We start from the raw sequence: 12,729 nt of genomic DNA, 5'->3' as shown, positions 1-12,729 counted from the left end.
TTGCCAAACTTTGCTTATCCATAAGGGCAGTGTATAGTAGACCCTACCCTGGAGAGGCTAAGAAGTGGGTCCAGAGCCAGACTGCTTGGACTCTCGCTGACTAGCTGTGTGACCTCTAGGTGCTCTGGACCTCAGTTCCTTCATGTGTAAAATGAGCTTCATTGTACCTATCCCAGTGGGTGGTTGTAAAGGTTAATCAGCATAATATACAGTAAGCACTTAATAAATGCTGGCTGCCATCACTCATTCGAATCATTGTAGCTTGTTATTGGTCTCAGTATAGACACTGATATGTAGTTATTTGAAGCTGTTGACATATCGTTCTTGATATTTTGTTGTCACAAAAAGAGCATCGCGACTCACCCTCTTGAACTGCTCCAGCTGCTCAGTGAGCTCCTCCACGGCCTGTGTGTGCTTCTGCCTCATCTCCTGCACCTGGGCCTCGTGGGACCGAGTCTCCTCGTCCAGGGCCTTCTTCAGCATTGTCACCTCCTGCTCCCTCTTGGCCCTGGACAGGAAGAGCACAGTGGCTGGCAGTGGAGGAGACAGCGGTTCACCTCAGACATTACTGTGCAGAAGAACGAGCGCTCTCCCGGGACCTGGAGCTAAGGTCTTCATCATCACCCCTCTCTAGCTGTGTGACCTTGGGTGAGTCACCTAACCTCTCTGGACCTGGAATTTCCTCAAAACGAGGAGCATGCTACCTGCCCAGAATCTCCCAGGGCTGGCACAGAAATACACAAAATACAGCACATGATATTGTTGGAAGAATGCAAAGTGAATTGCAAACCGCTCCGTAAATATTAACATTAGCTCTTATTTACTGAGCATGCACAATATGCCAGGCCCTGACCTAAGTTCTGGGTATATATCATCTCATATAATATTCCGAGTGACCCTAAGAGGCAAGAATATTATCATTTCTATTTTATAGATGAGGAAACTAAAGCTAAGAAAGAGTAAGCAGCTTGCCCAAGCTGTTGAAACCATTGTGTGATAGGGCGAGAATTTGAACTCAAACAGTCTGACTGTGCCCATGCTCTGAGCCATTGCACTGAGCCAGTGGGAATGGAGAAGAACATTGTGCTGGCTTCTAGGCCCAGGTAAGTGATGTAGCACAAAACCCAAAATGTGGGAAATAAATCTCCATGTTAGCGCTTGATACGGGGTGCACTCAAAGCACATTTGTGTATTTGTTGAATGAATAAGCGACCTAGTTTCACTAAAGTCAGGCAGTGACTTTCATTATCTGGCAGGTGACCCGTTCTTATGGTGGGTTTTGTTTTTGTGTTTGTTTTTTGGTTGTTGTTGGCTGTTAGCCTGCAGTGACTCTTTAATCAGAGACCAATCTGATAAATATTATTTTGAAAATTTAGCACAAAACTTAGACACACACAGGAAAAGACAGGAATGAAATCCCCCAAAAGGTTAACTGTGGTGGAACTGGGGGTGATGCTTTTGGTATCTACTTTCCTACAGTTTTCAAATCATTCTCTAATTAAGTATATCCTCCGACTGTGATGCAAAATAAGATTAAAAAGAAGCATGCTTATATTAGTTAAAGCAAAACACAATCAGGACGATAAACGTAGGGCCTGAGGAACCCCATGACCCAGGATCTGCTCGGGTTTGCCCCTCTCCACCAGCCGTCGCATCAGTGTGGCGGGCCAGCGTGGCGGGGGCCCCTCACCTGAGCTCCTGTTGGGTGGCCGTGCTGTCCAGCGTGTCCTCCAGCTCTGTCTTCAGCGCCTCCAGCTCCTCCCCGAGGTCCCGCTTCTGCTTCTCAGCCTTGTTCCTCGCGGCCCGTTCTGAGTCCAGGTCCTCCTGGAGGTCTGAGATGTGACCCTCCAGCTCCCGGATCTTCTTCAGGGCGTTGTTCTTCTGAGCGATTTCATCATCAAGCCTGCCAGGGACGGATCCCCAGAATTAAGACCCTGAGGTCCTGAGCCCTCTGCTATCCATCCCACAATGTGGCCAAAAATGGCTTTATGGAACCAGCCATTTGGGTTCCATACATATCAAAACATGTTTCACTCATGTCCCGAGACACAGCAGACCACTTCTTGCCATGCTGGACGGTTTGGAGGCTTGTGCAGAAACGTGGTTTCCAAGGGCTGATGTAAAAAAACAGGTCATGCTGCACGTGTGTGAGTTGAATTTGGTAGGCACTGGGAATCACTGCCAGTCTCTAACTGGAAAGAATGGGCTTACAGCATTTTTTGGAGACAGGATGTCTGTGGGGGCAGCCCTGTGCGGGATGGAACCAAGATGGAAGAGACCTGAAACAGGAAGAGAGAAAGAGTGTGTGTGTGTGTGTGTGTGTGTGTGTGTGTGTGTGTGTGTGTGTGTGTGTGTGTGTGAGAGAGAGAGAGAGAGAGAGAGGCAGAGGTGGAGACAGAGAGACATAGACAATACAAAGTGCTGTCCCAGACTAGCAAGGTGCCTTGTCTACATTAGGAGTCTAATAGATGCTTTCTGAATGGTAGACAATTATTCCTCCCTGGCAGCTACTCGTTTGTTCTTTCTTCCATCTGCTCAGCGTCTGAGTTCCGCTACATGCAAAGCTCTTGGCCAGGCACTGCTTGGGGGTGGGGCGGGGGGGATGTTAAAACCGGGGGAGGCAGTGACTGTGGGTCAGTGTGGGACATGGGGAGCCTTGTCTGAACAGCACGGAAGGGAGCTCCCTCCTGACCGCTGTGGAGCTGCCTCTGGTTTTGCCCACGATGGATGGAAAGGGACCCTCAGGAGGGAAGGCACGAGGTGGCCCATCACCCTAGCACTGTCACATGGCACAAACGGGCTGAGAGAGAGCTGGCCAGGGGATCAATCAGAAAATGGATCCCAGCCTGTCTCTCAAAAGCTGGGTGACTGTCACATGTCCCTTCACCTCCCCTGGCTCAGCTTCCTCCTCAGTGAATGGAGGTAACAGCCGCATACCTGGCCAAGTGTCTGCAAAGATAGTGCTTGAGCAGAACTTAGCATATGGCGAGCAGGCTAATACCCATGAGTTGTTGCTGCTGTAATACCCCCAGGGGGAAGCCGTTAGAGTGAATCCAGCTCAGAGCTGGGAGAAGGGGGCACAGAGGAAAGGGTGTGGGACACACCTCAGGGGACGGGCAGACTCTGAGAACTGCTGCACGCTGTGCCTGGGACAAGAAGGAGGGTAAAAGCTAGGGAGGAGACACATTCGCAAAAAGGACCTCAGAAGGAGGGGGAGGGGGACAGGAGGGTCCTCCCAGCCTCAGACATGCGGTGTTTGCGGTGCCAACAGAACAGACTCCATGCACAACCAGAAATCCAGAACTGGGGTGTAGACGACAAAGGCTGGGCACCCAAGAGGCAGACACAGTGGGAGAAGAGAGGATGAGTTTGGAGGGAAGAGAAGAAAGTCAAAGGCAAAGTTCTGAAGGTGCCAGCAGGACTGGGAGGCACCCAGGAGGCCTGGCCTGGGCCACCTAGCATGAGATGGAGGCCTGCCTGGAGGAGGAGGAGGAGGAGGAGGAGGACCGAGGCCCCCGCAGATCGGCAGTGGCCCTCAGGGCACCAGCACACACTGGACATGCCCCGCCAGCCTCGCTACCTGCCCAGGGCCGCCTGCAGCTCCTCCTCCTTTTTGGCCAGCTGCATCTTGAGCTCAGCGATCTGCGCCTGCAGGTCGGCTATCTGCTCGTGGAAGTCGCTGGCCTCGCCCTCCAGCTTCCTCTTCAGCTTCTCCAGCTCCTGCCGGCTCTTCTCCTCCTTCTTCAGCCGCACTACAACAAAGCCAGGGCCCCTCAGGAGGTGGACACTACCAGAGAGACCCCTGGAGGACGAGCCTTTCTGCTCAGGCATGTCACATGGAGGAAATTCACACTCACACATCCCCCCCACTGGTAACTGTCCCGCCGGCACCACTGTCTTGTGGAAGGAAAGTCAGTCCTGGTGACAAGCACCTTCTGGAATTAACGTGTGTGTTCACTAAGGGTGAGCAGGCAGCTGGATAGGGTTGTCCCTTTCCTGCAATAATCCTCCATTCTCAAATTTCCTGTCTGATATTCCTACTTTTAAAATGTCCACTCAAAACATCACTGGGGGACTTCCCTGGTGGTGCAGTGGTTAAGAATCCGCCTGCCAATGCAGGGGACGTGGGTTCGAGCCCTGGTCAAGGAAGATCCCACATGCCGCTGAGCAACTAAGCCCGCGCCACAACTACTGAGCCTGCGCTCTAGCGCCCACGAGCCACAACTACTGAAGCCCACGTGCCACAACTACTGAAGCCCGCGCACCTAGAGCCCGTGCTCCACAAGAGAAGCCACTGCATTGAGAAGCCCGCGCACCACAACGAAGAGTAGCCTCCGCTCACCGCAGCTAGAGAAAGCCCGTGCGCAGCAACGAAGACCCAATGCAACCATAAATAAATAAATATATAATTTAAAAAAAAAACAAAAAACAAAAAAAAATATCACTGGGTAGCCGTTTTACCTTCCAGTTCTGAAATCATAGATTCGTGCTTATTTTTCAGCTTGGTAAGATTCTTGGCTTTTTCTTCCTCTTCTGCAAGATTTGTTGTTAAGTCACTAACCCTCTCTTCAAGGAGTTTTCGCTCCTTTGGGGGGAAAGAAAAAGAAATATCGTTCATTTTTTTCCTTTTCTCCAGGGTCTACATTTCACTGTTAGTAATTTCCAGATAAACAGTTGAAAGGAAAGCCCACATTATAAACAAATGCAACCTAGAGGTTTCAATGGGGAAAGAGAAGTTCCTTAACAATAATAATTTCCAAAGATTGACTACTCCTCATCTCAGGCCCCTACACCCCTCAACTTCATGTCCCAGCCAGGGGGCCCCTCTTTCCTTTCCTACCACAGGCCAGCTCCTCCCAGCCTCAGGGCTCTTGCACAGACGGGACCATCTGCCTGGGATGTGCCTCCACCCCCTCTCCTTCTAACTGCTTCTCACTCTTCAGGTTTCCATTAAATGTCACTTCCTCCAGGAAGCCTGCCCTGAATCCCACCCCCCCATCCCCTAGTGCTCTGGTCTTATAAGATGGTGAACACCTCCTTCAGAGCCCTGATCACAGTGGCAATTAACGTTTGCGTGTATGATTATCTACTTGCTGCCTCACTAGGATATAAGCCCTACGAGGATAGGGTCCTCCTCCACTGTGCGTGCCCTGCACCTGACACGGACTGGCTCACAGTCGGTGCCCAGCTCAAAGGACTAAAGGTAGTCTGCCTCAGTGGGGCTGCTTAGTGGTTACTGACTAGTGGTTACTACAAACATCCTGGTTTGCACTGGGACGTTTCTGGCTTAGGAGCTGAAAGTCCCACATCCCAGAAACCCTTCAGTCCCAGGACAGCTGGTTCCCCTATTACCAACTGCAAATGGACGGTGAGAATGTGAGAGGGGCCCCTGAATCCCAGGCACATTGCCCGCCCACCCTTGTATTGTACAACTTGGGGGTTCCATCGGTCGTGGTGTTTCTGAGACTTGCTCCGTGGCAGCCCTGGTGCTGGTGGGACCACCGGGGACCCCATCCATGGCACACCTGCATCCAGACGGCAGTCACAAGGCCGCCACGTCAATGCTGGAGGTAACTACTTGCTCAGCCTTCAATACCTTGTATCTGGCTAAAAAGGGAAGGCATCTGGGGTCCTCAGCCCTCATGAGCCTGTCATTTTAACAAAGACGCTCAACCCCACTCACTTTTGACAGTTTATTGTTCTGATCATCCATGACCAGAATATCATCCTCCAGTTTCTTGATCTTGGCCTCAGCCGTGACCTTCTCAAGTTGTAGCTTCTGCCTGGCAGCTTCCTCTTCCTCCAGCTGTTCTTCCAGGTCCTTTGTGGGGGAAGGAAAAGAATCAGAGCCTTGCTTAAAACAAAGTCACCCTCCCGGAGCTCTGGGGACTCATGGATGCAGAGGCTTAGCCTGTTGGCCCCCTGCAGTGCTCTGCCATCTCCTTTCATCACAAATAAAAGGTTTGGGTAAGCCACTTTTCTTTGTGGAGCCTCAGTCTCCTCATCTGTAAAATGGGGATAGTAGATACCATGGTGGTTTTAAAATATGTCCATAAATTCTTTGATACTCTTCCCTTCAAGAGGTGGAGCCTAATTCTCCTCCCTTTGAGTGTCAGCTGGACTTAGTGACTTGCTTCTAACAAATAATATCAAGAGGAAGTGATGGAGTGTATAAGTCAGAGATTAGGCTATAAAAGGCTTTGCAGCTTCCTCCCTGTTCTCTCTTCATTCACTCCATCTGGGGAAAGCCAGCCGCCACGTTGTGAGGGCACTCAAGCAGCCCTATGGAGAAGCCCACATAGTGAGGAACAGAGGCCTCCTGCCTACAGTCGTGTGAGTGAGCCATGTGCAAGTGAGTCCTCCAGCCCCAGTCCAGCCTTCAGATGCTGCAGCCCAGGCGGACATCCTGACTGCAACCTTGTGCGAGGCTCTAAGCCAGAATCACCCAGCTAAGCCACTCTCAAGAGTCATGACTGTGTGAGATAAATGTTTGTTATTTCCAAGGTGCTAAGTTTTGGGGTGTTTTGGTTCTGCAACAATAGCTTACTGATACAATTACCCCTCACCCAGGGTTGCTATTAGGAGGAAAGGTGTTTGCACGTGAAAGGCAGGGCAGTAGAACTGAGCAGGCTTCCAAGGAGACCCGTGTGGGCAGACGGCGGTTTTTCTCCGAGCCTTAGTCTCTTTCTCTGTCCAAAGGGGACATACGACATCAGATGCACCTCACAGGCCTGCCGTGAGGGCCAAGGGATTTCGTACCCACCGAGGGCTGCCCCTGCAGTGCCTTACCAGCATCTGCTGGGCCATCTTCTTCCGTTCTGTCTGCAGCTGCTGGCTCCGGTCTTCCTCCTCCTCCAGGCGGGCCTCCATCTCATGCAGGATCTCCTCCAGCTCCTGCTTCTTGGCTGCCAGCCGGACCCGCATCTCCTCAGCCTCAGCGTACAGCTCCGTCTCTGCCTGCAGCTGCTCCTGAAGCAGGTTCTTCTCCTCGGTCAGCTGCATGCAAAGGGTGGGGACACGGCCCGTGAGGCCCGCAGGAGCAGGCGTCCTGCCCTCCACAGCCCCAGCCAGGCTCCCGGCCCGGTACCTGCGAGTGTCTCTGCTGCAGCTCCCTGAGCTCGCTGTCTGCCTTCTGCTGCCGCTCCTTGGTCTTCTGCAGCTCATCCTCCTTGGCCTGCATCTCCTCCTCCTGCCTCGTCACCTGCAGCAGGGGCTTCACCTGCACACAGTGGGTCAGCCCGTCACTTGCTTTTGTGGCACAAGGGAAGCACTCTCGTAATAAATAAATCAGTGGTTCTCAGCAAGGGACAGTTTTACCCCACTCGCAGATCCTAACGGGATATTTGGCAATTTCTGGGGACAGTTTTAGCTGTCACAACTCGGGGGGGGGAATGCTACTGGCATCTAGTGGGTATAGGCCAGGGCTGCTGCCCAACATTCTAGAATGCTCAGGACAGCTCCCCGACACAGAAGTATCCATCCCAAAATATCAGCAGTGCTGAGATTGAAAAATCCTAAATTAGAGCAATGGGAAAAGGTGCAAAGTGAAAGGAGAAGGTCTCCCCTCCCCCCATTTAGTCCCATCCTGAGAGAGAACTGCTGCCGACAAACTGATAGGTTTCCCCCCAAAGAGAAAAGGAAAGAAAAATCCCCTACATCCTACCTCCCATTCTCAGCATTGTCCTACACATTAAAAAAAATATACCTGAGATCACGCTGCCCAGTGTTACATGCTGCTTTTTTTTTTTGGCTGCGCTGCACGGCTTGTGGGATCTTAGTTCACCCACCAGGGACTGACCCCAGGCGCCTGGCAGTGAAAGCGTGGAGTCCTAATCACTAGACCGCCAGGGAATTCCCTACTTGCTGCTTTCATTACTAAAAACTGCAAGATAATTATCACCCCATGCTGTCCCATCAGCTTTACAACTTGATTTTTAGATAACCATCATTTTTAATGGTTGAAAAATATCCCATTGATGGATGAGCCGTTGTGAGTCAGTCTGTCAGGGCTGGGCATTGAAATTTTGCTCTTATAAATGAATGCCCTTCATTCTTGATTTTCTTTATTTCAGATGGTTTTCTGAGAAGAGTTTTCTAGAAGTTGGGTCAGTGGGGATGAACATTTCCAAAAGCAGCTTCCCCTCACTGCTCTTCAGCAAGCTGACTCCTAACTCCTGTGTTCAAGCCCTGCCTGGCACTAGGGGAGCCCCTGTCAGACACACTGCGGCTTCCTTCCTGCGCTGACCCCAGTCTGCCATGGGCATTGGTTCCTGTGCTGACGCCATCTCCTTCCCCACTCGACTAGAATATTCATGAGGCCAGGGCATCCCTAGCACCTTGCACGTGTCTAGTGCACAGTAGTTCCTCAATACATACTTGCTCAGTGAAAAAGGTTTGTGCCCATTTACACACTCAAGGGCACCTAAGAGAAAGCCATGTCTGTCCCTACAGAGCAAGTCTTTGCACGATTGGCTCATGACAGCCAGCAATGCTGCAAGACCAAGTTGTACCCAGAGAAACAATGGATACACACTACAAGCTGGATGGAGGGATCTCCAGAGAATGGTGCTTCGTGACAAAAGCCCATCTCAAAAGGTGACATACTGAAGGATCCCATTTATATAACATCCTTGAGATGACAAAATTATAGAAATGGAGAACAGATTCGTGCTTGCTGGGGCTATGGAGGGAAGTGGGTAGGGCTCTAAAGGGGCAATAGGTGGGATACTCGCGGTGATGGAAATGCTCTGCATCTGGGTTAAGGTCATGGCTGTAACCCACGTGCCAAAGAGGGGGCCTTTCTCAGGCCCGGAGAATCGCCAAAGGGCAAGGTTTGGTTTCGAGCCCTCAGTTGCACACCTGCTGTCAATCACCTCCAGTCCCACATGGACAGCGTCCAAGTGAAGACCCAGGACTGGGAGGGGGATGGGGGGGTGGGAGAAGGAGGCACTCACTTTGGTGAAGAGCCGCCACCACTGCCAGTTCCGCAGCTTGAGGTAGGCGGCGCAGTTCCTCTGAATCACCTTCATGGCCGTCAGCTGCTGCTGCCTCTTGGCAAAAGCCCTGGGGAGAAGGAAGGGGAGCTGTGAGAAGACCTGCTTGGCTCAACACACACCTCACTGTGTTGTCACGGCATCCCGCCCCACAGCATCCCGAAGGCAGGACGCTTCTGTTTGGCTTGTGATTTAGTGACTTGTATAAGGACGTCCCCCATTCTCTCCAGCCCAGATTCTCCAGGAAGCTCTGAGCATCAGCAAAAGTATACCATCTGGAGGCCAGAGCCTTTCTCAGTGGACAAGGAAGACCCAAGGCTCACAAAATGCCCTGGATTCAGATCTGTGGTCCTGACAACACCTAGGAAATTGATCTATGCTGCACCATTCCTAAGGCGTGTCCTACACCCTCCGCTGTGCCACATCTTCCCCAAAGCTGAGTGTCTGACAAACCTGTCCTTTGCTCAGATAATTTAAAATCCCAGACCTGACACAGAACCAGCACTCTTCCTACTTAAGGGCTACTGGGTTTGAGAAACCACAGAACAGTGAGCACCATCGTCTCGCCTCTGTGCGGCTGCCATGGCGGCTGCCATCTTGGACGTGGGTGAATTTGAAGAATAAAATTGCCCCAGTTAGTCTGGAGGTGGGAGGGGTGGCAACAGAGAATTTAGTTATGAAAGTTAACAGTTTAGGTCTGTCCCTGGACCAAGAGCTCCCCAGATCTGGCCTTGACCATCCTGGGTCTACTTGACAATGAATCAGCTTGACACAGTCAGGGCTCTGCAGATGAGTGCATGGTCCATACCTCCTGAAGACATATGCCCTGGACAAGAGCTACTCTGCCAGCCCCTGTGTCCTGTTTGGGGTGTGAGTTTCATGGAGGAACCGCAGCCCTCACCCAGCCCCCAGGATTCCCAAAACAGAGGGGGCATCAGGCCTTCTAAGACTTTGCCTTATGAGTCCCACTTGGACATAGGGGTATAGACACAAACACTCTTTCCTCAGACACTTTATCATATTCTCACACTTCTGAAATGATAACCAGCCACTGTTCTCAACCCTTTTCATGCAGTATTTCATTGACCCCTCATTAAAAGAAGTTTATGAGGCAGGAATGATTATGCTCATTTTCCTGAGGCTCAGAGAGGGAGAGTAACCTTCCCAAGGTTCTTCAGCAAATAAGTAGGGGAGCCAGGATGAGAACCCACGTCTAACTCTCCAGAGCCCATGGTCTTAACCCCTTCCTGCCCTGCCCTTATAACTAGTGCATATATTTAAAGTGGTAGGATTTCTCTCCCCCAAGAAAAGGCTGCCATTCAATCAATGATGCATCTTAGAGCAGATAGCCTCTTAGAATCAGGAAATCAGAACATGAGGCCAGAAAGCCCCCTGAAATTTTGTATTTCTGGTCCGTGTTTACAGGGAGGCGATAGCGCATGGGTCTTTACTTTCTGGCCAGGTAGCCGCGACACATCGCCTGGAAAGCCATGATGACGTCGGTGATCTTTAAGTCCCGCTCCTCTTCTAGGTGGGCCAGGACACCAGTTCGGAAGAAGATTTTACTCTGCCCAATCCTGTACAAGTTGGGGTCGAGTTCTAGGGCTTTGATCTGCAGAAGGAAGGAGGATGAGAGTTCCCGTTCTCGGCTATGCCACTTGGCCAGGGGTTAAGTGTGTTTAAGGAGGGTCCCACCCGGAGCAGCTGTGGGAAGTGCCACCAGAGGCCGGGAGGTCTGCAGTTGGATTTCTGGGGTGGGGCTGGGGCTGGGCTCACCATCAGAATGCAGGCCTGCTTCCCGTCCATGAAGCCTTTAGGAATGGCGTTTGCGGCCAGGATCTCATAGCTTGAGACACAGGGCAGGAGTCACCGACCGAGTGCATCTCCGTCATCTGTCTGTCCCTCCACCCAGCCTGCTCACCCCTGTCCCACCCGCTGCCCCACCCGTGCCCGGCCCCAGTGGGCTCACCGTTGGCGGAACTCCTGGAAGACGATCCTGTTGGGGAATCCCTGGCGGCAGATTCGGATGCCTTCCAAGACCCCGTTGCACCGCAGCTGCTCCAGCACCAGAAAGGCGTCCAGCTTTCCGGACTGCAAAGACGCAAAGGGCAGTGGGCTGCCGGGGCCGCGGGGAGCAGCAAGGCCCAAATCTCAGGCCTGGTGACCCACCGCGCCAGGCCATGCGGGATCATGGGGCACCAGGTGAGAGCTCAGCTGAGGGTTCTGGTGCCATCTCTCGTACTTGGTGGCACTAGCATCACCTGGGGCTTCCTCCTCGTCACTTCTCCCTCCCTCACTTCCTGTCCATCACCAGTTCTATGGCTCCTACCTCCCAAATATCTCCCCATCTACACACTTCTCTCCACTACCATTGTCACTGCCATCTACTCACCACCATCTTCTCCTGTCCCAATGGTCACAACAGCCTCATACTATCTTCCCACCCCGTCCTGACTCTTTTATCCTCTTATTTGGTTTCTAAAATGTGAATCTGATCATGACATACCCCTGCTTTTAAAAGCCCCCGATGGCATCCTACAGAAGGAAGGCCAAGCTCTGGTCCACCCACAGGAACTCCACAATCTAGCCCCACCCACAGTTCCAGCCTCAGCTCTTCCCAATCCCTGCCTCACACCATCACACGTCAACACAAAATGACCCACCTAGCGTTTCCTTGCCCAGACCCTTCATTTCTCACCTCCACACTTTTGCTTATTCTTGTCCCTCTGCCTAGGATGCCCTTCCCACGCTGCTCTCAGCATCACCAACTTCCCATTCTCTAAGAAGCTTTCTCTGAGCCCTGAGTCTCAAGTGGGAGCCCTGGCTCTTTGGTGTTCTCATAATTTACCGGATAACATCATGGGTATCAGCTGCCTACCTCTCCCACAACCTCAGCAATACTGACATCTTGGGCTGGATAATTCTCTGTGGTGGGGGACTGCCCTGCACACTGGAGGATGTTTAGCAACATCCCTGGCTTCTATGCACTGGATGCCAGTAACTGCCCCCTCCCTGTTAAAAATGTCTCCGGACATGGCCAAATCTCCCCTGTAGGGGAGGGAGGGCACACAATTGCCCCCAGCTAAAGCACCCCTGCCCTAGATTATAAGAGACCTGCAGGCAAGGACAATAATTTATCCAGCACCGTATCCCCAGCTCCTGGCACAAGTGGAGCTCAGTAATTATTAGCTGGAATAATGGACGAATGAGTGATCTGATACCCTGTGCAGCCACTCCAGGGCTCAAAGTCCCCGGGTGCATTCTCCTTTCCTCTCTTGCCTTCTTTTGCCTCCAGGCTGGGAAATGAGCGCCTCCTACCCATGTCAGATGGAGCCCTCGGGGTGGTGGGGTGGTGGTCAAGCTTTCCTCCAGCCCTTGTACCCTGGTCTGCCTTCCGAGCCGGGTGGTAGTCTCACCCTCTTCTCATGGTTGGGGATGATGCAGCGCACGAAGTTGGGGGTGGTATTCCGCAGCGTGGTCATCAGCTTCACCAGCTGCTCCTTGTACAGCTGCCCCACGGTGCGGAACATGCCCTTCTTGGTCTTGGAGGCACTGGGCAGCGAGCTCTCTGTCATCTTGGCCATCTGGTCCAGGCCCACGATGCGGTCCACTGTGGGCACATGAAGGGTGATGTCGGCCCACCCAGGGAACCTGAACCTCCACAGCAGCCCAGGGGACCAGCCTGGAGGGTTGAGACCGCAGGTCCCCTGCTCCCTTGTGGGCACCATTCCCCATT

General features: G+C 52.3%; 1 protein-coding gene across 1 annotated transcript in view; it reads right to left on the bottom strand.

The window, feature by feature from the left end:
- Positions 1–282: 282 nt before the first annotated feature.
- LOC102993304 (myosin-11) overlaps positions 283–12,729 on the bottom strand; it is a 43,725-nt gene continuing 31,278 nt past the window's right edge. The window contains exons 13-24 of the mRNA XM_028498026.2: positions 12,410–12,603; positions 10,963–11,084; positions 10,770–10,839; positions 10,445–10,605; positions 8,955–9,063; positions 7,088–7,219; positions 6,790–6,996; positions 5,684–5,821; positions 4,462–4,585; positions 3,581–3,752; positions 1,691–1,903; positions 283–508 (exon numbers count right to left, since the gene is read on the bottom strand). Coding sequence (XP_028353827.2) covers positions 298–508; positions 1,691–1,903; positions 3,581–3,752; positions 4,462–4,585; positions 5,684–5,821; positions 6,790–6,996; positions 7,088–7,219; positions 8,955–9,063; positions 10,445–10,605; positions 10,770–10,839; positions 10,963–11,084; positions 12,410–12,603 — 1,853 coding nt within the window. The 3' untranslated portion in view covers positions 283–297. The remainder of the gene's footprint in view (positions 509–1,690; positions 1,904–3,580; positions 3,753–4,461; positions 4,586–5,683; positions 5,822–6,789; positions 6,997–7,087; positions 7,220–8,954; positions 9,064–10,444; positions 10,606–10,769; positions 10,840–10,962; positions 11,085–12,409; positions 12,604–12,729) is intronic.

Source organism: Physeter macrocephalus, chromosome 14 (genome assembly GCF_002837175.3).
Source record: "Physeter macrocephalus isolate SW-GA chromosome 14, ASM283717v5, whole genome shotgun sequence".
Taxonomy (NCBI): domain Eukaryota; kingdom Metazoa; phylum Chordata; class Mammalia; order Artiodactyla; family Physeteridae; genus Physeter; species Physeter macrocephalus.
This window is presented reverse-complemented; position numbering and strand designations above follow the sequence as displayed.